Genomic DNA, 24,192 nt, shown 5'->3' with positions numbered 1-24,192 from the left:
GCCTGCGCAGTGCTTGGGCTGCCGGCACGCGCCTGACGTGGCGAGCTGAGGCGGGCGGGGACGGGGACGGGCAGCAGCCGGGGGAAACGTGGTGGAAGATAGATGCAGGGCGGACTTGCTTCTAGAAGTGAGGAAACAGCTGCCTTTATCCATACGTGTATGCCTTTAGCGTGGCTGATAGTTCGGTAGTTAGGCGAGGCGGCGCGGGCAGAAGTTTGAGGAGTGCGTGGAGTTTGTTCAGCAAACGTCAGAGCCGCGCTCTGCAGCGCACTGAGAAGAAAAAAAAAAAAAAGAAAAAAAAAAACAACCTTTCACCGAGTTTTCTGTAAGTGAGCTTCCATACATGCAGTGCTCATGTAGGCAGCATGTTAAGCACCGAAAGTCTTGTTTCTTTCGTATTTGTGTAACTAACTGCTGTTTTGTTTTGTTTGGTAGCTGTTTGCTCCCGCTCTTTAAAAAAAAACACAAAATGTCTGAAGTTAAGCAGAGGAAAAAAGATCTTCCTTCATCCAAGAGTAACGAAGTTTCCCAGAAGCTCGAAAAGCACAGCAGCCGTGGGAAGGTGGTGAGCCACAGCCAGAACTCTGCTGGGATGGACTCACGGATGGCCTTGTGTGTGATTTCTCTCTCTGCCTGCCTGGTGCTGGCCTGGTAGGTAGCCCTGCACAGAAATCTGGCAGAACTTGTTCTTATCTTATGCTCAGTCAGGTTTCATTATCTAAATCTTTAATAAATGTGTGACTTACATAAACAGTACACATAAAGCAATAGGCAGAGGTGTCACTGATCCGTTTTATTCTGCTGTCATTCTGCATCTCTCACTTCTAGCATTCACTGCTTACCTTAATCCATGCAGACTATTGTTCTCTTTGAAGCATCTAATTGCTGTGCAATATTCTAACAAATATCATAGAATCATAGAGAACAGCAATTCATGAAAGTGCGAGTATTTTAAATAAGTTCTGTTCTTCTAGATGAAATGGCTCTAGTAGTGAGAGGACCCCCTCATCCACCATAAGCCTTACTGAGGGATTATCCAGCAAAATAACAGCGTTTTACTCATAGCTTTCCTTCCATTCTGCTCTCAGGTTCACTAGTATGCACATAAAGTACAGGACTGAGATCCCTACTGTCTGTTCAGAAACAGGCTTTACCATATCATCTTTGCTGGTTACATGTTCATAGAAGCATAAAGGTTGTAAAAAAACACTAAGATTATCTAGTCCAACTGTCAATCCATCACCACCATGCCCACTAAACCATGTCCATAAACGATTTTAATGTTCTTTTAGCATTAAACAGCTTTAGCTTAATCAGCCTTTCTAATTGTGAAGGTTTCCATGCATGATTTTGAGGTGCTCCGCAAGAAAGTCCAAATTAATGTTCTGTGTTTTGGTTCTACCAGCTAAAGTATACTTTATCAGTGAAATATATTACCTAACCTGAGAGGGAAAACAGTACCTGCTGGTCAAAATGGAGAGCAAGAATGAAATGCACAGGCAGTGGAAGCAGGAACCAGCAATCTGGAAGGAGTATAGGGATGCTTCTAGGCTGTGTAGGGATGGATTCAGGAAAGTTCAAGGTCCAACTGGAACTGGACCTGGCAAGGGATGCAAGGAAGGATAAAAAGGGGTGCTGTAGGTATATCAACTGGAAAAGGAAAGACCAGTGGGGTGTACTTTCCCCAGTGAACAACATAGGCAGGATAGTAACAGCAGACAAGGAGAAGGCTGAGGTGTTCAGCAATTTTTTGCCTCAGTCTTTGCTAGTGACTGCTCTACAAATATGCCTTGAGTGGCTGGTTTGGAAGGTGGGAACTGGGGGAGCATGGCTCCTCCCCCTGTAAGCAAAGATAATGTTCGTGGCTGCCTGAAGAACCCGAACACCCATAAATCTGTGCGGCCCAATGAGATGCATCCTGAGGGAATGGGTGGATATAGTTGCCAAGTCACCCTTGATATTTGAAAAGTCATGGCAGTCAAGTAAAGTCCCTGGTGACTGGAAAAAAGGCAACATCACATCCGTTTTTAAGAAGGGTAAAAAGGATGGGCCAGGGAACTACCAACCTGTCAGCCTCACCTCAGTGCTGGGGAAGGTCATAAAGCAGAACCTCCTGGAGGCTATGCTAAGGCTCATGGAAGACAGGGAGGTGATACAGGAGGACCAGCACAGCTTCACCAAGAGCAAGTCCTCCCTGACCAACCTTGTCGCTTTTAATGATGATGTAACTGCATCAATGGACAAGGGACGAGCCATTGATGTAATCCATCTGGACTTCAGTAAGGCCTTTGACACAGTCTCCCATAACATCCTTCTCTCCAAATTGAAAAAATATGGATTTGATGGGTAGACTTTTTTGATAAGTGAGGAGCTGGTTGTGAGAATGTACCCAAAGAGTGGTGGTCAGTGGCTCAATGTCAGTAGTGCGACCAATGCTCTTTAGCATCATCAGTGGGATTGACAGTGGGGTTGAGTGTACCCTCAGCAGCTTGCAGATGACACCATGCTGTGTGGTGCAATTGACACACCTGAGGGATGGGATGCCATTCAGAGAGACCTAAACAGGCTTGAGAGGTGGGACCAAGTGGACCTTATGAGGTTTGACAGATCCAAGTGAAGAGCCTTGTATCTGGGTCAAGGCAAACTCTGCTATCAGTACAGGCTGGGCAAGGTAAGAATGGAGCACAACCCTGTCAGAAGGGACTTGGGGGTACTGGTGGGTTACAGCTGGACATGAACCAGCAGTATGCTCTTGCAGCCCAGAAAACCAACCGGACCCTGGGCTGCATCCAAGGATGTGGGGCCAGCAGAGTGAGGGAGGTGATCCTACCCCTCTGCTCTGCACTGGTGAGACCTCATCTGGAATCCTGCATCCGGATTTGAAGTCCTCAGTACAGGAGAGATGTGGACCTGTTGGAGTGTGCCCAGAGGAGGGCCACCAAAATTATCCCAGAGAAGGAATACCTCTCTTTGAGGACAGGCTGAGAGAACTGAGGCTCTTTCAGCCTAGAGAAAAGGCTCTATGGGGAGAACTGAAAGCAGCCTTTCTGTATCTAAAGGGGGACTGTAAGAAAGAAGGGGACAGACTTTTTAGCAATGTCTGTTGTGATAGGACAAGGGGAAATTATTTCAAACTAAAAGAGGGGAGATTTAGATTGGACATACGGAGGGTTTTTTTTGTTTTTTTACCGTAAAGGTTGTAAGGCACTGGAACAGACTTCCCAGAAAGGTGGTGTGTGTCTTGTCATGGTGACATTCAAGGTCAGGCTGGAGCAGCTCTGAGCACCCTGATCAGCTGTAGATGTCTGTTTGTTGCAGAGAAGTTGGTATAGATGGCCTTTAAAAGTGCCTTCAAACTCACAAGATTCTATTATTCTATGAAATGACTTATCTGTATTAATAGATGTTTTTCTTTGTTAGATGGTATGCTATGTAAAAGAAAAGTGTATCTACAAACGTTTCCTTATTTTTACACGTCTATTGGAAGGCATCAACTCCAGTATGAAGACAGATCAAATTCACTAGCAAATTGTATGTGTGTATGAGCACAATTCCCTTCATTAGCAGATTCCTGTGAATCAGATCCTGGAACACTTAATGTATGCTAATTATATTGTTATATTTACTGTTAATTTATTTGCAATTTGCAGGTTACTGTTTCAGCAGTCAAGTCGATTTGCTGATATGGAAAAAAGGTACAATTTCTTGCAGCAAGAAGCTGAAAGATTCCTGGACATGGAAAATAAAGTTAGCTTGATTTCTGAAAAGGTAATTGTTAACATCTTAATTGGATTATTTCTGGTGAACATTTTCCATTGCTTTATTTTATTGACCTTTAGTTGAATTTGAGTGACTCTTCTTTTAGATACATTTTTTCTAATGTGTTCTACTTTCCTGTGAATTGGCCTTCAGTGAATATTTTGTGGCAAAATTTGTGATGATAGCACAAGAAGTCAGTTGTTAATTTCCACTGAAGCTTGTTTAAGTCACTCTTAGTCTGTTCTTTGTCTTTAAGATGAAGGTAAATAGAAATATCTACCTTACAAAAGTGCTTTGAAGGTAAAGAATGTTATGAAGCCGTATGTATTAGACTTTCAATGGACCAATCAATGAAGAAAGTTTAGGACTGTTTTGCTTTGCATTAGTTACTTAAACACTTGTTTACTGATCATGTGTACATATTGGAGTATGAGCATTATTGAAAAGCATTAAGGAGGAAAATAGCATTAATGAGGAAATCATATCCATGACAAAAGCAGAGACAAAACTTGTGTTGACTCCATCCGAAACAATGAAATTTAAGTTGGACTTTGACCTAAATTTGACTTTATTAATTAAAAAAAGAAGACACCGTAGGAATCAGATTTTTGTCTTAATAAATGCAGCTGCATATGTCAGTCTGTACTGTTGTCCAAGGATGTGAATATAGCAGTTGTATCTCAGTGGGGTTTTTTGACACAAAGCTTTTAAAATAACTTACATTTATGCACGTCTCGATACTGTTCTGTATATAATTGACATATACGTATATCTAAATAAAAGTTACAGGCATTTTTGTGTTAGACCGGTTCTAGTAATATGAAAGACATACTGAAGTGAGAGTGATTTTTTAAATTTTTTTTATTGCTATTTTATTTTCCTATATGTGGCAATATGAAGTAGAAACTTAGGCTGACTGCAGAATTATTGCACAGATAGTGATGGGAGAGCAGCATGGCTTATGCAAGTGATATGGATTTAGCACTGATCTCATAATGTTGTCATCTATGTATGATGTAATTTCACATTTATTTGCAGCACTTCAGATTATCTAAATCCCATGCAGCATTTTGCAGCATGATATATTTAACATCCCCCTCCCCCACCCCACAAAAAAAAAATCAAAAAAACAACCACATTCTATGGAAAATCAACAGCAAACATACCTTTTTACGTGGCTCTTTAATGCCAGATTCATATTTTAACAAACAAATGTTAAAACAAATCTTAATATAGAAACTTTGTAGCAAATAAAGTTGTTTCTAAGGAACTTCATTCTCTGTTAAACAAGTGCAAGTGATTTTCTAGTCTTGCTGTCATTAAATAGACCTGGACACTGTTTTGTGTTATAAATACAGCTTGAGTCTTCTGACAATATCCTACAAGAATCTGCCTCATCCATCTCTGTGATGACTGAGTTTGAGCAGGAAGTATCTTCCCTTCGTAACACCGTAAGAGAGATTGAGAGCAATGAACAGACTCTGTTTATAAAGATGCAGGGCATTAATGAGAAGTTCCAAAATATTACGAATTCCTGGAGAAGAAGCATGGATGAAATGAACACGAACACTAGTGGCATAAAATCTGAAGCAAAGTTCATACACACAGAAGTTACTTCCCAGATAAATAAAGTTGACCAAAGAATTAAGTCCCTTTCAGAAAGACTAAAAGACTTGGAAGATGGTACAGCCAGAAATATTAAAACAGTAAAAAGGCAAGAAGATGATGAATTTGCTAGAGTTGAACAAAAGTTGGACTCGCATGCAATGGCAATAGAAAAACTAGAAAAAGAGCAGAGCAGTCTGTTAGCCAAGAACACAGACCTGAATCAGAAACTTGCAGCCTATGAACCTAAAATTGAGGAGTGCAAGACCCATTTGCCAAAAATTGAAAATGCTATTCATTCTATCCTTAGATTATCAAGTGAATTGCTAAGTATGGAGAAGAAGATTGAGAACTTGGCAACGCAGCTGCATACTGTGGAAAGTAGTATGTTGAAAACTGTGTCTGATACAGTGGTGATGCAGAATGTTCTTGAAGGTGCACAGTACAATGACAGCATATCAAAACTGCAGAATAAAACAGCAGTTATAGAAGAAGTAGTACGTGACATGGAAGTATCTTCAAGTGCTGAAGGAATAACTTTAGAAGGCTGTAAGTTAGAAAGTGACCAAGATGGGGATAAGTGAATTTGGACTTAAGGTTTACGCTGATAAAAAAAAGCACTTTAATTGATTAAAAGTTATGTGACTTCAACATGCGAGCTGGGAGTTGGGAGGGAGACAGAGACGTCAGGTTAAAATTTGTATTTATTTTTCATTGCTTTGGTTTCCATATTGTTACTTTTTGTTATCATACTCTGTTGACTTTGTAACGCAATGAAAAATTGATTTCTCTAGAGAGAGCAGTTAATACTGCGTGTTCAAGACACTCTTAAACCTCCATTTCTCAATGTTAGGATATTTCAGGTTCATGTATTTATTATTTATGTGTGGATTGTATCTGTTTACAATCATATTCAATAAAAATATGTTGCAGTGTATTGCTCTGTCCTGGTGAATAATCCAATTCAAAATAATTTGATCTTCCAAAACGAGAATGTACGTCCACTGTTCCATTAAAAGTACTATTCCACACTGAATTTTTTAATAATATTGTTGTTTCACAAGCATGTTCTACTGTGTGGTCTAGTTCATCTATGCTTAGAGAAGAGCGGTTAAACTACCAGTGGTGCTCCCTAGTTGAATATATTTAATCAACCCAAACTCTACTGAAAGCTGAATATACCTGAGATAGAACAAGAACTCCTTATCATCAGACATCATTAACTATGAAACACGGTACAGCTCTTCACAATATAAATTCTAATATTTTGTTTTTAAGTAAGCAGTTTTGTGGTCATGAGGAATTCTGTCCTAAAAACTGGATTAATTTAATTAAAGGATAACAAATAAAGAATAGACATAATTAAACTTATTTTTCTACTGTGTTGTGTGGGGGCTTGCTCAGCAACACCACCACTGTGCTGCGTCAGTATCAGTTATAGGAAACAATCTCAATAAAAACCTTGCTAGCAAACAGTACCCAGTTTTTATGTTGTCTAATGCTGTTCTAATGGAGGAATAACAACATGTTGGAATTGTTTGTTTGTTTTAAAAATCAGTATTGTGACTAATCTTAATTCAGTATACGTCTCAATTCCAATGCTCCCTACATGCCAAGTTGCCGTACTAGTAGCTTTTAGCAGCCAAGTGGATGTTTCATTGTACTGAAGTTAGGATTAGAGCCAGTAAGGAAAGTCAAAAACACAGTTGCTTACTGAATTAGCAGTCTAACCTTAGTATTTCCAAATTGTAATGAATTCTCATAAAAATGGTAAAAAAAAAGAAAAGAAAAAAAACAAAAAAACCAACCAGATAGGGCCTTGTAGTTAAAAGGTCTAATAGTTTAATACTCTGAGTTTTCCAAGTTTTTTTTTACCGATTAACAACAACAACAAAAAAGCTAGTTATGAAGTAGAAGAGTAATACAGTAGTTATGCCTGCATCAAGGTTCCAGCCTTCAGGTGCATAGATGTTACCGTTTCTGAAAACCAAACTATTTCTGCAATGTGTGTTGGAAGGCCCCACCTGCTCCTCCCTTCTCAAACAAACAAACAAAAAAAAAACCAACATATGAACTAGCAAATTCAGCCAAAAATCCAATAGTAGCACATTTTCCCTCAGTAACAAAGCTTTCATGAAGGCAGGCTGTTAAAGCAATGTTTTCCACATGAAGCATGTTGGTGGCTATTTAAACAAAAGGGTCCAATTCATTTTGCTTTTTCTCCTGTGCACACCTTGTTCAAAATACATATTGCATCCCCCATATAAAAACACATCCGTTAATTATGGCCTATGACTTTAGAGTAAAAGAACGTAAAAGTATGCACCGCTCATACACTTCACTTTTTAGATCACACAGATGACAGGCTTGTTATGAAAGTTTCTGGAAATCAAGAAAATTTTATTTGATGATTTCTTTTTCAGAGGTCATTCTAGAAAATGATACAGCACTTTCCTGTCGTGTTTGTTACAACTGAAGTAGTAGTAACATTTGAATTTATTACATGTGCTGAAAGGAAAATGTCAACTGCCTTGCAGCGAATGTCTTACTTCCTAAAGACAGGGTTTGCTCTCCATTTCAACATCATAATACTAAGGTATTTAATTAGAGTATAGCTTTAATCTTGATGATTGTTGTTAAGTTAGAAATTTTGTCATATGTTTTTATTTGTATCTCTCTAGTGTGAAAAGACGTTGAACTTAATGGAGCAGATGGAACATCTTCAGGTACCTTCTCACATTAAAGGTCTACAGGAAGACATTTATACAATGACAACATGGTTGAGTGGTGTAGTTAAAAAGAATGAAGAACTGCAGAAGAATCTGACAACCCTTCTTCACGCAGTTGCAAGTGTTGAAGAGAATGCAGATTCTGTGGCCAAAAATGTAACTTTGAAGATTGTGGCAGTAAAAACTGACATAAGACGTATTTCAGGCCTGGTCTCGGAGATGGCCGCACTGACGGAGTCTTTGCAAGCACTGGAAGATAAGGTAGAAAAAGGTGAAAAGAAGACGATAGAAGGCATAAGTGATCTGATTACCAGTAGCATCGACCGAAGTACAGAACTACAAAACTTGGCGTCCAGTAATGCAAGAAAAATTGAGCAAATTAAGACAGCTTTGTCTGAGTTAAGGAGTGACTTTAACAAACATTCAGATAGACTTTTGAATCTCGAAGCAGACAGAGCAAAAGTTCTGAAGACCGTTACTTTTGCAAATGATTTAAAACCCAAGATGTACAATCTTAAAAAGGATTTTGCCACCTTGGAGCCATTAATAAGTGATCTAACACTGAGAATAGGAAGATTAGTTGAGGATGTGTTACGACGGGAGAAAGAAATTGCTATACTGAATGAGAAGCTGACCAATCTAACAAGAGTTCAGACTGAGATCAAAGGTATGAAAGAGGAAATAGCCAAGATCTCAGATATTAATTGATCACTAGAAAAGACACTGCCTACAGAATAGCAATGTTTGAGGAGTGTTACTCCATCATGACTAGTGCTAAGAAGAAAGACAACGTTTAAAGGCTTCGTTTAGAAGCACACTGGAACTTTGAAACTTGTCTTCTTTCTTTTAAGAGAGAAGAAAAAAATCATATTGAATTTGAGGGAAAACAAGCTATAATTTGAACAAAAAACTTGTTTCTGTGCATATTTGTGTCTTTCCAAAGGGTGACAGGTGCTATATTTAATAAATTGCTTATTTTGTACAATAAAACAGTATTGAATCATAAAATATCGATCTTCAGCTTTCCCTTTCCTGCTTCAAAAGAAGGAATAAAATTGTGGTCTACAGATAAACGAAAGCTAATCAAACTGCATTAGCAATTGAGTGCTTGTGTCAATACATTAACCTTTTTTTTTTTTTTTTTGTTAACCACAGCAGTTTCCTATTTTAAATTTTTAAATAATCACATATTTAGAGAAGTAAATGCAGGAAACCAAACAACAGCCGGAAATACAGTTGATGCCCAGCAAAAAGTTTTTCCTATAAATCAGTATTTATTTTCTGTGAGACCCTATGATTGCAATCACATAATTGTGCAGCATTATTAGGTCTTTAAAACACAGTACTGTATGGAGGTGGTGCTTTGAAAGATCTACTAATCTTATTGATGGCCTTCTCCCAGTGTCACCGTATCCATACAGGAATCCTAACAGCGTTATTTATCATTGCTTAGCCTGTAAAATACTACAGCAATTGGCAAGATTAGCAAAGAGAAGCCGAAGAGTGAGACTGACACGAGCCCCTGACAGTATTTCTGTGGTGAAGAACAAGAGCTTAAGGTATCTGAGACTTTTTAAAGTGTAGTAAGTGACTGAAGTAACGTGATATTGTGAGACCGTTTAGCAGAGAAAAGAGAAGAAAGTGCACTAATTAGGAATAGAAATTGCTATTAAAAAAAATTAAGAAAGATGTAGCAATTGAGAAAAAAGTGAAGTTATGTCAAGAGATATAACCTAGTAGGGTGGTCTTTATAACTCATCAATTGTTCAGATGGTCATATCTGAAAACACTGCAGCTGGTTGGCTCTTGAGTTGATGGAAGATACAATATCATTCTTTTCTCTCACTCTTCCCATCATCATTCAGCATTCCATGATTTTTGCACTTCTTTATGTTCCCAATCTTCTCTGCCTTGCTTACTGTATTGCCTTTAGTGAACCTTGAATGTTTTTCTTTTTTTTTTTTCCTCCCTGGTATGGATTAATTCCTAGCTCCAAGTTTCTTTTACTCCCTTCCAGTTCATCTGACAAACCACAAGAATAAAACTGTTAAAAGACAAGTTTTCCTAAAAAGCATCCATATGTGCCAACCAAGGAACCTTTGTTCTTTCACACAACTCTTCAGCAAACTCGGGAAAATAACAAGAAAGTGTTTGAAGAGACAGGAAAATAAAAGAACATCCAGAATGATCAGCAATGTTAAAGTGCAGGTTTTGCATTGTACCTGAAAAATAAGAATCACAGAATAACAAAATATCCTGAGCTGGAGGGGTCCACAAGGATCATCAGGTCCAAATTCTGGCCCCAGACAAGACTACCTAAAACTAAAACTGTATTTCTGAGAGCACTGTTCAACACCAGAGAAGAGTTCAGCACCCATCCCTCCACACCTCTTGAGAGGAACTGTAGGCCACCATGAGGCCCTCCCTCAGCCTCCTCTTCTCTGGGCTGAACAAACCAAGTGACCTCAGCTGCTCCTCATATACATCTTCCCCTCCAGACCCTTCACCACATTCATAGTCCTCAGTTTGGTCTAAGGACAGAGACAAAACTCATTCAGTATTGGAAAAGTTAAGGCACATTGAAGTAATTTTCATAAATTTAGATCAGTCTACTAACCTTGCTTTTTTGCTTTAGTGCTCTCAGCAGAGGGGAGTGTATCAGATCAGGAAAGACACAATTCTTATTTAGTTCATTATTAGATGGTCAGCAATACCCTCTACGATTTCATTATGTGATGGAGAGATTCAGATAGCAATGAAAATTACAGCTTTGCTACTTGCAAAGAATCATTCCATACAGTCTAACCTATAATGATATTCAGGACATCTTTGCTTTTAGCTTATCACTCAAGTATGTAACTCAAGAATAGTATTCTAGCCAGCAACTTACAATGAATAAAAACATCAGCAGTGTTCAGTGACAAATACTGAAACATTACAGGAGCACAGCCAACGTATTGAAGTCTGTTCTTAGACACCAGAACACCATGTCAGCCAGAAGTCTGCTAGTGATTCTTTTCCCACATCACTCAAGTTACAGAAACTGTATCCTGTAACAAGGCTATATAGCTATTGAACTCATCTGTCCAAAAGGTACTCACATTCACTATAAAAAACAGGATTTATTGTTTTCACTGTGAACTACATTTCCATGTAGAAATGTAAATGAATTACATCTATTTGTATTATTATAGCCCAGTTTAAAATGATATGTTACAAGCATTTCAGCACGTATTAGCAACATCAGCAAATTTGATCTGTAGTACAATCTAATACAAGCACAGGGCGTGAAAGTTCTTATTCCAAATTTATATAGGCAGTACGTTTTAAACCAGAAAGCAGATCTCAGCTCCATAAATATTAAGAGAGTATGTTTTCTCCTTCATAAAAAAATATACAGAAGCAGCATATATATGACCCATGTTTTATGAAGCACTCTTGGGTTTAATGATTGTTCTGAAGTTATCTCAGTGGTTCCAGAGGAGTGCTCCTTTCCAATACAGGACTTTCTTTGTAAAAACAACCAAGCCCATCTGAAGTACCTTGGCTCTCCCACCCATCTTCTCTACTTTGAGAAAACATACTACACATAATGCTATAAAGCACATTTATTAATGACAAAGTTTGACTTTCAAATATATTTTAATACCACGACTTTCCCACTGAAGCAGTTAAAATTTCAGTGGATAATCTTTTGTGCGATTGCATTTTCTACATTAAAGCATCTTGAGCATCCAAACAAGCCTATGGCTAAAAATCAACACTTAGCAGCTGCAGCTGCCAGAGTCAGCGGCTCCCTCTCAAGTTTTCCACTGGAACAGAATAGTGAAAGTAGAACTAGGTCTATTTTGCCTTTCTCAGTTACAAAAGAAAAGGAGATCTAACTGTTCTTAGTAGTCTTATCTTAGATTGACCTTGATAAAGGCCATCTTTAAAAGGACAGCTTCAGGTTCACCTTAGAGCAAAAATAACATTATTTTATTACTGCATGTGCTTACAGCTGCACAAAGGTAGCCCAGGTCTTTCTAGAGAAAAAACACCATTTTGCTCCACCCATGAAACCAGAGGAAAGTCTTGCGAAATGTAGCTTAACATTGGTTTACTTGACAGTCAGATTACCCTGCTATGTAAGGCAAGTTCTGTCTTACTCTTCTGCCAGCCTTAAAAGTTCATAGAAGTGGTTCACTTTCCCAGGATTAGAAAGAAGTTGCTGTTTTTTAGTAAAGTTCAGTGGGTTAATACATGCCTTTAAGCAAACTATGCTATTCAATGCACAAGAGATACTTTTTTTTTTTTACCAGTTAAGTTGAACCACATACAAAAGGCAATTTCTAAAATTACTTAACATCAGTGGTCTTGATGTAAGACCAAGTTTGTAGCTAGTGCTCTCCTCCAAACTAACTCTTAGAAGCACATAATGTTTTGTTAAATAGCTTCAAAGCTTCCTACTAGCAACAGAGGCAACAAGATACATGTACTTTTATCACTGAAATTCAACCCAAGATACTCCACAAGTGTTTTATTTAGACTTAGGGAATTGGGCTTTGCAATATAATGCTGTTAGCTACCAACCACTCTAAGAACGTATGTTTAGTGTCATTGCAAAAGGGAAACTGTTTTAGATTTTACTCCACATTTAGAAAGATAGCAAATCGAAATAAAGGTTAGCTTACTTGTTTAGCATAACCATCCCGAAATCTTGGAAAGTCAGAGGGCTTTTTTCCAAGTGGCAGGGATCTCAATGCTATGTAAAATGGTAGCAGGAATATTAGACCTCAATAGGATGACGTGGTCAATCTATTTATGCTACTCCAACAGCTTGAATGCTGAAAGGCAACATATGGAAGTTCTGCAAAAAGCTCCAGCTCTACTAAATGAACAAAGTAATGCTGGAGGTGATGAACCCATTATACACTATTAGGCACTTTCTGAATTTTACTTAGTGTGATTCGACTGTTGCCTCTTGAACAGCTGAAATTCAAAAGGCAGCATGCTCATCTTTTACATTAAATACTGGAAACAAATAAAATTCATTGCCTTAGTAAAACATTTTCAGGATTCTCTCCTTGCATGCCTACAAGCTTAGATTTCCTCAAATCGTTAAGGTTCAAAATCAGGCATCCAGAAATGTATGGTTCAACCAAAACTCAGTATTAACATAATTAAGTGAAAAAAAAAAAAAAGGCAGGGGGAACAGGAGCGTAAATCAAACTATACAAATACCAAAGTTAAGAAAAAGTTGGCATGTTCAATCCCTCCAAGAAGAGACAAGCCATTTTTAATTATCTTTTAGTGGTTGGATATTTCTGAGAAACTTTATTACATCAGCTTTGCTCTTGTTAAAGTAGTTGCTGCAATTTAATTCCACAGTACAGCTAAAACATCTTTGGTGCAGTTCAAAGCCAAGAGAAGCAGAAATTAGTCAAGTAAGCATAATTTGTATTGCAGTGACCACTCCAATGCAGGCAGTTCTGAGTAGTGTAAGTTTCTCCCTCAACACTATGGAGAACGCAGATGCTATAACTGCATGGATGTCCTATCAGACTGCATTTTTATTTCAATCACTGCAGTTGATCCATTTTATAGAAACAGCTTATATAGACAGGTGAAACAGGACTGGAAAAAAAGCATACAACTGCAGTTAGTTTCTGCAATACTGCATGGGGTTCCTTGGCCCTCCCTCGGGAACAATGAAAGCCTATTTTGTTGCTGTTGTTTCACAATTCTAATTCTTGAAGTGTAGAAAAGCCTATCTTTTATTTTTCATTTTGGGAAGTATCTGAGGCATTTGCTGCTGTGAAATGAAGCTTATATATGCAGTAGTAAACAGACACTAAGCACTCTGTTTCTCATTTATTTCAGGCAATGACAGTGGTAGAATTTAAACCATTATGTGGGATGAGGGTACAGCCAATAATAACACCATATAGGGTTTGTTTTCCACATAGTCAAATATATAAAAGTTTCATGAAACTCATCACTGGACAGCCAGCGAAGTCAGTCCATGAGGTGTCTACTGAGTTAAACCAAGCTTCTTCTTCAGAGATTCTGGCATTTCAGGTGGAGGTGGACGAGGAAGTCTGAAATAAACCTTCACAGAATCGTAGATGAACCACTGTAGCGCAGTCAAGGTACCAATCATGATGATACGAGCAAACAGACCTTTCCAGACACCTGCAGAGCAAAAATATAAGCCATGAGCAGAAGAAACCAGGAAAGAAGAAATCCCCTCCAGATCACAAAAGACCACAGACACTAAATCCAAAATGCATAAATGCATGAAAGTATGTATTTACCTCTGAATCCAAGCCTCTTAAGAACCTGTGAAGCAGAACTGCCTTTTTCCTTGTTCAACACAGATACCACGGAGTCAGCAGGATGAGAAACGATTGCACAGAACACACCAGCTGAAAGAATAATTTGACATTACTTCTGTGATGTTTTAACTGCATCACTACTGCGCATACTAAATATAGCCAACTGAATTAACACCTTCTCTGAATCACTAATAAACTGCACAGGAGATACATCAAGTCTCCTGATATTGAAGAGGTCTGTTCTTATTAGGGGTATATGACTATTAGGAAACACCTCAACTAGCTAAATACTCCTACCCCTTCTGACAAAAGAAAACTCATTTTGAATCTTTGGAAATGTACAATCACCCTTCCACTCAGATTTCTCTACCATTCTTTCAACATTCCTGTTTCTTTTGTAGCCTCGCAAAGATGCAGGTTTTCTTGTTTGAACCAGCTGTTGTTTCTAAACTAAGACACTGACATAGCAGACAAAGGAATAATTAAGAGTACTGTCCTACTACAGGCTCATTCATTCCAATCAGAGATTGAATCCAGGCTTTTCACCTGCACTTGCTGAAGTTACATGCAAATTCCCTCACTCCGGTTACATTTATTCGATACAGAAAAAAACGTGCAGCTTTCAAGTGCAGGATTTAAAGTTTTCTTACCAATATAGCCTGCAATAAATGTGACTATCAGCTGTTCTCCTTTTGTACATTCACTTCGTGGCTTGGGAACAACATACTTGTAGAGAGCTTCAACAGTACGTTCAAAGCAGGCAAATTTCATCATTGTGTATGGAATCTGTCTCATCCATAGCGGAGCAACACCTTTGTAGAAACTTAACAAGAAGAGAAACTGTTTGATTATCTGTTGTATTGAAGAAGTATTTCTAATCTGGAAAAACAAAATCATTATCTTACTGCTGCTATCAGCAAAACAATTCCTAACAGATTGACGCTGTAAGGTCAAATTGTCACAATACCTATGGAACAGGAACATACTTTTATTCATTTCTGTGTACTATCTGCAAACAGCAAAATAGGAGTTTAACTGATTCCTACTCTGCACAGCTGTTTTTGTTGTCACATTTCAGATCACAATGCACTGCAATAATTAAGTACAACTACTACAAGTGCAGCAAGGTTCAATGTCTGCATACCAGCCATGTCCTGATAGTGGTAAATGACTCGTGTATTTACAGTCACTTTTATCAGAACAGAAAGCTAACATGCAGTTATATTTCTCTCACATGCCAATGACTCAAGCATCTTTGACTGTACAACCAAAAAAGTTGCTGAGCAACTTTGACTGGAACTGCTAGAAACTGAAGTTATCCAGCAGAACTCAGCACAAAGATACTCACAAAGATGGATCTAAGGAGCATGTGGAACTAACAGCCAGCTCAGCGCACCTTCCCTGATGTTAACTGCGTTGTTATCCTGAACTATAAAGACCAACAAGTATTGTAAGCTAAAGCTACTACTAATTTTAGCAACGATTCTTCATTAGGAAAAATATTTAAAAAAAATGATAATTCAAGTCAAAATAAAAAAAATAAGGAAACACTAAAAACTTACGCCCAAATGCCTTCTTCTCCAAACATTTTAGGTACAGCTTGCCGCAGAGTGTTGGCGTATCCGGGCTGTGTCTGAATGCGAACTTTAGCAGCTTCCATTGGAGCCAGAGCAATGTCAGCAAAAAACTCTGCACTGGCAGATGCAGCTAAATATAATGAAGTACGCCACAAATAGGCATTTTCCTGAAGTGAATTAAACACATTTTCATTAATGAATTGTACTTTTCCTGCTTCGTCTCTGCTAGTAGTACTGTTACGTTGCTGATGCACAGCTTCACATAAAGCACTTAACACTTACCTCTCCCAGCATGTTGCCATACAGGATTTTGAAAACTTCATAGAAACCAAATTTACAAAGCCCCTGCATGGAGTATCCAATAAAAGTTGGAGCCCATCCCTTAGCCAAGCCACGAAATCCATCTTCTTTGATTGTCACTGAAAATCCATTGAAGATGCTCTTGTATTTTTGTGGATCAACCTAAACAGAACAGACAGTGAACTGCTTGACATTTTACATACTGTTTCTCTTCTCACATCTCCATTTGAAATAGAAAATTCTTGAATTCCTCACACAGCTGGATTCCCCTGGACAACATCATCACCACAAGGTTACACTAATGTAACTGCAATGGTTACTTGCTGGTCTCAAATCCTAACTTTAAATAGTCAGTATGTTCTTCAACACTCAGGAAACAAGCAGCCTCAATTTTGCTTCATATTTATTCTCCACATGACAAGCAGGACTTTGTACAAAGGAGAGACTCACTAACACTGATAGTACAATTTTTGCATAATTTTGTTTAGATCAGATTCTTTAAAATCTTGATACCTTTTATCACCAATCTTATCAGCTCTACATGTATCACCTACACCAAATACAAAGCCTGAAGATTCCCCTGATTCTTAAACAGAGAAGGTTATTTGTCCACTATTAGTTTGATCCCTCAAAACAATTAGACTAAGATAGGTAGTTCAAAGAGTAAAGAACTTCTGCACTTGTACTTCGATTTTGCAGTAAGGGCTACATTCAAAATATTTTCTGCACACAAAAAAACCTTTGTGGATGCTGGAAAAGACCTCTGGAAGTCATCTGGTACTCTGAGTATCAGATCTTAGAATAAAGGCCAACCAGACTATTTGTTTCACATGAAAGCAAACAATTCATTTAACAGAAACTCTGAAGCATGTCATTCTGACAAATTTTAAGTCATGTCCACTTGCCTTTCATACTTGTTTTCATCCAGCATTTCCCCAGGAAGATGAAAAGGAAGATATCCTTTTAGAAGACAGTCAAAGGACATGTGTGTGAAACTGCAGCAACTAATTCTTTAACTTGCAGCCTATCTACTGACTGAGAACTAATTTACCTAAACATGTCAATTTCAGAGCATTCAATATTTAACTGGGTACGGTAAAACTAGACTATGTTCATGTCAGAATCATGTCTAATTATCACCTACATAGGAGACTACCTCTTCTTAAAAGTACATGTGAGGGCAGGAAACAGTTTTCTTCCTGGAGAATCTAGGGAGGATTAATAACATGCTCTCTTACAGGTCCTGTAAAAAGATAAATGCTGACAGATTTTACAAGGTTACACTGGAAGCCAAATGGAATCTTCTCTTGAGAAGAGGAAACGTAACCAACTTCATCTCAAAGGATGCCCAGGACTAGAAGCCCAAGTAAAACATACCTACAAAACCAATGAAGCCTAGGAATTATGAGGCCTTGCTCCCAGTGGTACATGCAGCACTGTATGACTCTCAGGCCTCTGTCCATTAACCCAACTTGCAATCAGATTAAGAACTGTTTGAGATGCTACATCCTCTCTACTCGTGATCAATCTCCTCCTTCCCGAGAAGCTCATCTTTGCCTAAGTCAAACTACGTATCTTGGCTTTTGATGACACACAATGACTGAACAGGAGAGTTCACTTAAGCTACACTTTCAGAAATAACACATGTATGCAACTTTTCCCCTACTGGCCGAAATAGAGATTGAGGCTGAGCCTCAAGGCAAATTTTGTAAAAGGCATCGCATTGCCTGCATCTGATGCACCAGGGGTCTGCCCACTGCATTACAAAATCACTAATTTGAGACCAGAATTTAAGATGTTCTCGAGCACACAAAAATCCCTTTCCTTGTAAATAATGCTAAAGGCCTTCTAGAAGTACAGTTTTAAAGAACAGCACAGGCAGTCCTCCTACTGTGATTAGCAGTTCTGATTAATTAAAGTTTCCTCCTCATTCCAGGAGTTCTACCATTACAAAATTGCCACTTTTAGAATTGGTGTCAGTCTATACAATACTGAAGCGTTAATAACTTCAGTACATTTCCAGGGATTTATAAGTGTGCTTTAATTTGCTACGTTCTTGATGCAGAGATTTGCCTGAATAAACCCATTACTGTTTTTACCCACAGCTGTTTACCAGATTATTTTAATGTTGGAGTTGGTATCATAAATTAAGCGCAATGAGGTTTTACTTCTTTCAGTTCAGTGAGAAACCATTCCTATCACTACAAGGAAACAAGACACAAGCATTGACACCCTTACAATTTAAAGTTCTACCTTTTATACTGAAAATGTCATCCTTAGAAACTATCCAAGCTGTAACTCATGCAGCGATATCCAAAAGGTTAATGGCTCAAATTATACATGCACAACACTTCAGGCTAAAAGCATAATTAAGTCTTCAAAACACTAATGATACAAATTCTTTCTTTCAAAATACATGAACTGTGCAGAGCAGCCCACCAATCAGCACAGAATAACTTTGTGGTGGGTGTCGTTTTGGAAACAGAGTTCGCTAAACTTATCTTAAACATAGTTAACTTACCCAGGTTAGCCTAAATGACTGCTTCCCTTGAATGTGGTATTTTGTTAACCTCACAGCATTAAGCTTGACAATCAGCGTTCAATTTATTTGCTGTGTGGCATCCAGAAAAGGTACTGTGAACTCTCCATATGCTGGCTACGTACAGAGAAAGTTTAAGAAATGTCTGAGTTAATACAAACCTGCATACGACATTTCACTAAATCCAGAGGTACGACAGCAGTGTGTGTCAGGCCACAACTTAGGACCCCACCAACGCCACAGAGAGCATAAAACTTGAGCGAGCCATATTCACAACTGTATTCTGCAGCAAAAAATAAAGACACACCATGCTTTTACATAAACTTCATGCATTGTTGGGCAATGATGTCCAAGAGATGGTTTAAGCTTTCATTTCATTAGTAGATTAATTATCTCACACTAAACACACTTTATCAACTTCACAGCATGCAGAACAAACCTGCATTCTGCATTTAACCAGGTCTAGAGGAACCAGTGCTGTATGCGTTGTTCCACAGCTAATAATCCCACCGAAACCACAGAGCATAAAGAATCTGCCTGAGCCATATGCACAGCTGTATTCTAATTAGGAAAAAAAATATTACATTTCAACCAGACATGGTAATGAAGATCAGAAAAGAAACAAAATTGATCCAGTGCTATCTTCTCAAAATTATTAAATTCAAATAATCTTTCACGCTATACTATTTAACTACAGAGTTGTATCAGAAATAATCTCCTAGGTTTAACTTAACACCTTCTGGACTGTCAAGATTGGATTCTAGGCCATTCAACATGAATTTCTTCTTTGAAAATATAGAAAGTAATAAAAAATGTTATAGCTCACAGCATATTTGTGTTGAAATAATTCCATAACTACCTGTACAAATTATGACTCAAAGTTGCAACGTCAAGCATCTTCTTGTATCAAGGAAATAAGCAAAAGAAGCACTCATTATTCTAGAGACAAAGCTTCTTCTCTTTAAGCCCCTACTACCTAAAGGAATGAAATATTATGGCTTAAAAATCTCTCATACTGATTGGGGAGACCACACAGATCTGTCAAAGACTGGATTATTTTTTTTTTTTTCCTTTATACAATATTTTTTTCAGGTATTTTTCAGATCCTTCACGTAGATGAATTTTTCTTTCAAATGCAGAAATTGAGATTTGAACAGCTTCTGTTAAATGAAATTTCCAAATTTCATTAGATTTAATAATCACATTTAATGTTAATAGAAAAGGTTAATCAAAGAAACTTTTTGACCATACGTCATCAATGGGTATTTAACTAGAACTGCTCCATAAAGTACTCTGTATGAAATCATCCTGTTTTAAATAAATTTCTTTATGAACATGAACAGAAGTCCCCAATTATGCGCAGCACCATCAGCTAATCACCCACTAACACTAACAGGTTTATCCAACTTGCAACTTTTCTATTGTAAATGAGCTTCCCCAAAACACTCCAGAATTTTCATCTCATTTACTTCTCAACTTACTCTTCAAAATTAGCTATTAAGAAAATAAAAATTCATTTCCTCTTTATTCTGAAATAACATTACATTTCAAATCACAGATGCAACATTAAGCTTAAATTTAAAGACAGGAATCAATTAACAGTCAGAATAATGTATGACGTAAGAGATTTTTTTTTAAATTGAGATAGTACCCAAGGCCGAAAATATGTTAGTCCAGGACTTGCACATACTTCTAAATAGCATGGTTAAGCTGTCTGCTTTCCAGACTGCAGAAATATTCTGTTTAAAACTCATCAGAATGATTGGTTAAATACACACAAATGAGGTTTTTTATGCAGGTGTAATCAGAGAAGACTCCAGGTCTGAATTACTGGGCGGTTCTGTCTAACCACGTCTTCCACCTTCAGCATGACAGTACTTCCCACACTGACAAGATACCTGAACTGGCCTTTCACATCCCCTTTTCCACATTAATTTACTGTTAAAAAGTTGCACTCCTCAGTAAGGCAGAGCACTGTAGAGAACACAGTTAATTAGAACTTTAAGTATCTCATTTATTGCAACGATACTCAGACTGATTGGTCAACTGGATATTCAAAAGCACAGAAAACCAAGCCACTGTCAGGTTGGCTTACACTCTTTACATGTACCTATGTTTGCAGCAGCAGAGCAGTATTAGGAAAAGAAAAGACACTCATAGTAGATACCTTATTTTCTATTTCAGAAGTCTAACCACGTTTCCTTAAAAGCTGTTACCTGGGAATAGAACGAGCTAAAATGGCAGTAGAGGAAATTACAGCAAAGACATCCTAACATACCTAGATGCTGACTTACAACAAACACACTAAAGCTACTCAAATATAAATACACAGCACAAAAACACGCCTACTCTGTTAAGTGAAATAATCCTAACTGTAATATAACTGTTGTCTTTACTTTCGATCTGAACCATTAACAAGGACAAATTCCAAGAGCTGTGTTATGGCTGATGCCCTGAGCTGAACTTGAAAGGTCCTGTGGGTTCTACTGATGACTTTGTGTGACCTTGCATAAGCTCAGATATCTTCTGTTACTCTCCCAACACAAAGATCAAAAGTACCAATTAATAAAATAGCAGGACAGACAAAGAAACATATATATCTTCATCTGCCTACAAAATGGATGAAGATTTAACATAATACTTTTAAGAAATAAGTGCACATACAGGATATATTTAGCTGAATGGTGAGTTAGGGCTTTATTTAGCTAGGAGCAATGCTACTACTACTGAAAGCCAAGGTTTGTTCTTTTAAATTCAATGAAATCCAACACTCAGTTCTGTCTTTTTCAAATGTTACATGGACATTTATACAACAGCACTAACAGACTTCAGTAATTACAGGGCTTTAGAAGAAAAATCTTGTCAAGATTTTATAGTATGGAGTTTTTAATAAAAGCAGGCAGGCATTTTCCTATAGACAGCTTATAGGAATGTGAGTTTTCACATCTACTTCCACTACAGGAAGGTCTGACCTTTTGAAGTCACAGCAGCGATCAGGTAACACGCAGGAAGGGCTTAGACTTAAATCTAAGGAGCATCACTGTGTCTTTTCACAGCCACCTCGTGCATGCCCTCTATCTACTGAACTACTAAGGAGAAAAAAGCAAATATAACACAGAACGGCTGCTCCTATAACGTGTGTGGATGCCGAGACACGAATAAAACACATACACACACACGCAAACAGGATCTTTTAGACCCATCCACGTTCGCAGACTTGTACGCCGCTCTTCCCCGCAGGCAGAAGCACGAGCCTACAAGCCCAGCGGGACCAGAAGCAGCGATCCGGCAGCCCCAGGGCAGCCACCAGCGGGGCCTCCGCCGCCGCTCCGATCCGGGACCTTCTCGCGTCCTTCGCCGGCGGCACTGGAAGCGCGATGCTGTTCGGCGCGCCACGCCGGGGAGCGGAAGGGGCCGCCAGCACCTCCCCCCCGTGCCCTTCCTCGTCCTCCAAGCGGCCGCCGACCGCTCCCCGCCCCGACGGGCTCGGGCCCGCTACGGCAGAGAGGCGCGGGCCCGGCCGCGACCTTCCCTCCCGCTCTCACCTTCGGTAGCGGACGCGGCCGCCAGGCTCCGCCGCGTGGTGGGCGCCTCGGCCGGTTCCGCACGCCTCCTCAGCCCATCCTGGCACAGCTGGAAGTGCGGCGCGTAGAAGGGGTTGAGCCGCGCGAGCGGCGCGATGGACGAGAACATGGCGACCTGAGGCGGGCGAGAAGAACGCAATGGGACGGCGAGGCCTAGCAGCAGGCACGGCCCGGCGGCCCCGTACCCGGCGCCCGCTCGGCTCCCGAGGCGTGCAGCGGGCCCCGCCGGCCGGGCGCCCCGACTCACCTCCTAAGATGGCGGCGAGCGCGCAGCGCTGCTCCGGCCGCAGCTGTGCGCAGAGGCTGACCGGAGGCCCGGCGCGGTGACTTTGTCCTTCGCCGACGCAAGGGGTGGAGCCGCTGGCCAAGAAGCCGCGAGGCGATTGGCGGAGGCGCCCCGCGAGCCGGTGCCGCCGCGCATGCGCGGTCCACGCCAACGCCCTTCCTCCTCGCGGTGGGGGAGGGAGCGGCTGTCGCTGAGGGGAGGGCGGGGTTTCCCGCCTCCTACGTAACGCCGCGAGGATGCGTACATCTCACTTGGAAAAAAAAATACAGGCGAGAAAAGGGTCGTGGGCTTGCGTGTGCGCCCACGGCCTTGGAGAAGTTCCTCCGCGCGCTTCACGCTCGCCGGCTGCGGGCTCCTCCGCTTGCCTGTACGCAGCCCCAAGCGATGGCAACCGCAAGGCACTCCCAGCTCCGCCGTGACAGGCGACAGTAGCATTACCTGTGTGACCGCAGCCTGCAGGCTGGGACTGGTCGGGGCTGGGCACTACTTGTTCCAGGCCAAGCGCCATTGCTGCTCTTAATCATGTGCTGTTTTCAGGCAGGGTTTGAAGTTAGTGCTGCTCTGAGTTCCGTCTCTTGATAACTAGCATCGCTACTTGCTCTTTGCCAAGAGGCTCCATTCCGCAGGTGCTCCCAGCACAGCTTTGTGCCTCCTTAGTAACAAATATATACCAGACAGCAAAGCAGAAGGGATGCACTGAATGTCCTATCTGTTAGTAAAGGGCTCAGAGCAGTCGCACAACTAACAGCATACCTGTACAGCAATGCAGGAGAAATATATCTTTAGTCAACTGAAAGATGCTTCCTTGGAGCACTAGCTGCACTAGACGTGGCACATAACTCCTATTTCACATTAGTGTTATCCAGACACTGTCAGACACAAGCAAGAATTACATGCCTGGCACCACTGCCACAGAACTCTAAGTCAGCTAAGTTCCTCTTGAGTAACCTAGTCTTCAGCTGAAACCAACATACTTTAAAGTTTCATTTTACAACGAGCTGAAGTAGTTCTCTAAATCAGCGCTGCCAACAATGCAGACCAGAATTGTTAGTTTTGCTATTACTTCCACTCACATCTAAACAATTGCCAATAGCTGTATTTTATCTGGAAGCCAAACACTGACACTCATTTTTATTTATCTAACAACTTCTGAACATGACAGAGACTTCAGCTGTTACCTTAAAATCACATATAAAGGATTGCAATTTTTGCAAACTGCTCTATTTTAGAGTATAGAAAAGCTGTTCCTTCCAATTACAAATGATGAACATGTGACTACATTTATATGCAGTATCAATCTATGTTTATAACCAGTACTAATACTTGAAATTAGTCTGTATAATGACCTGTTATGTGGTTTTAGCTGACAATTAACTTCTAACCTCTGCACAAATACAGTTACAAGGCAAAGAATTATAGAATGGCCTGAGTTGAAAAGGACCTCAATGATCACCTAGTTTCAACACCCCTGCTATGTGCAGGGTCACCAACCACCA

General features: G+C 39.7%; 3 protein-coding genes and 1 non-coding gene across 5 annotated transcripts; 2 read left to right on the top strand and 2 right to left on the bottom strand.

The window, feature by feature from the left end:
- Position 1: 1 nt before the first annotated feature.
- On the top strand, positions 2 to 6,301 carry LOC100549343 (inhibitor of nuclear factor kappa-B kinase-interacting protein). The gene is made up of 4 exons (XM_010709394.4): positions 2 to 325; positions 436 to 651; positions 3,651 to 3,768; positions 5,118 to 6,301. The coding sequence occupies exons 2-4, from the start codon at positions 470 to 472 to the stop codon at positions 5,946 to 5,948; spliced, it is 1,131 nt and encodes a 376-aa protein (XP_010707696.2). The 5' UTR covers positions 2 to 325; positions 436 to 469; the 3' UTR covers positions 5,949 to 6,301.
- A 146-nt stretch (positions 6,302 to 6,447) lies between these two features.
- LOC146545281 (inhibitor of nuclear factor kappa-B kinase-interacting protein-like) lies at positions 6,448 to 9,101 on the top strand. Its single transcript, XM_085223655.1, has 2 exons — positions 6,448 to 7,960; positions 8,046 to 9,101. Exon 2 carries the CDS (start codon positions 8,067 to 8,069, stop codon positions 8,799 to 8,801), a length of 735 nt encoding a protein of 244 aa, XP_085079781.1. The 5' UTR covers positions 6,448 to 7,960; positions 8,046 to 8,066; the 3' UTR covers positions 8,802 to 9,101.
- A 4,832-nt stretch (positions 9,102 to 13,933) lies between these two features.
- SLC25A3 (solute carrier family 25 member 3) lies at positions 13,934 to 22,816 on the bottom strand. Of its 2 annotated transcripts, none has more exons than XM_085223646.1 (8): positions 22,658 to 22,816; positions 22,372 to 22,525; positions 19,266 to 19,387; positions 16,270 to 16,449; positions 15,973 to 16,154; positions 15,061 to 15,233; positions 14,390 to 14,500; positions 13,934 to 14,267 (listed from the first exon to the last, which is right to left on the bottom strand). In XM_085223646.1, exons 2-8 carry the CDS (start codon positions 22,517 to 22,519, stop codon positions 14,107 to 14,109), a joined length of 1,077 nt encoding a protein of 358 aa, XP_085079772.1. In that variant the 5' UTR covers positions 22,520 to 22,525; positions 22,658 to 22,816; the 3' UTR covers positions 13,934 to 14,106. The 2 variants fall into 2 exon arrangements, with proteins under 2 accessions (XP_085079772.1, XP_085079767.1); XM_085223641.1 differs by lacking the exon at positions 19,266 to 19,387 and adding an exon at positions 18,988 to 19,109.
- Positions 15,542 to 15,782, bottom strand: LOC116216252 (small nucleolar RNA SNORA53). The gene has a single exon (XR_004158705.1). It is a non-coding gene; the product is annotated as a small nucleolar RNA SNORA53 (small nucleolar RNA).
- Positions 22,817 to 24,192: the final 1,376 nt, after the last annotated feature.

This window comes from Meleagris gallopavo, chromosome 1 (assembly GCF_905368555.1).
Source record: "Meleagris gallopavo chromosome 1, MGAL_WU_HG_1.1, whole genome shotgun sequence".
NCBI classification, from domain to species: Eukaryota; Metazoa; Chordata; class Aves; order Galliformes; family Phasianidae; genus Meleagris; species Meleagris gallopavo.
This window is presented reverse-complemented; position numbering and strand designations above follow the sequence as displayed.

Coding starts and splice junctions, on each gene's coding strand:
- LOC100549343 (XM_010709394.4), top strand. CDS start 470: ATGTCTGAAGTTAAGCAGAGGAAAAAAGATCTTCCTTCATCCAAGAGT. Junction 652..3,650: donor GCCTGCCTGGTGCTGGCCTG/GTAGGTAGCCCT, acceptor TGCAATTTGCAG/GTTACTGTTTCAGCAGTCAA. Junction 3,769..5,117: donor TTAGCTTGATTTCTGAAAAG/GTAATTGTTAAC, acceptor TTATAAATACAG/CTTGAGTCTTCTGACAATAT.
- LOC146545281 (XM_085223655.1), top strand. CDS start 8,067: ATGGAGCAGATGGAACATCTTCAGGTACCTTCTCACATTAAAGGTCTA.
- SLC25A3 (XM_085223646.1), bottom strand. CDS start 22,519: ATGTTCTCGTCCATCGCGCCGCTCGCGCGGCTCAACCCCTTCTACGCG. Junction 16,450..19,265: donor TGGTTAAATGCAGAATGCAG/GTTTGTTCTGCA, acceptor TGTTCTGTTTAG/GTTGATCCACAAAAATACAA. Junction 14,268..14,389: donor TAAGAGGCTTGGATTCAGAG/GTAAATACATAC, acceptor TTTGCTCTGCAG/GTGTCTGGAAAGGTCTGTTT.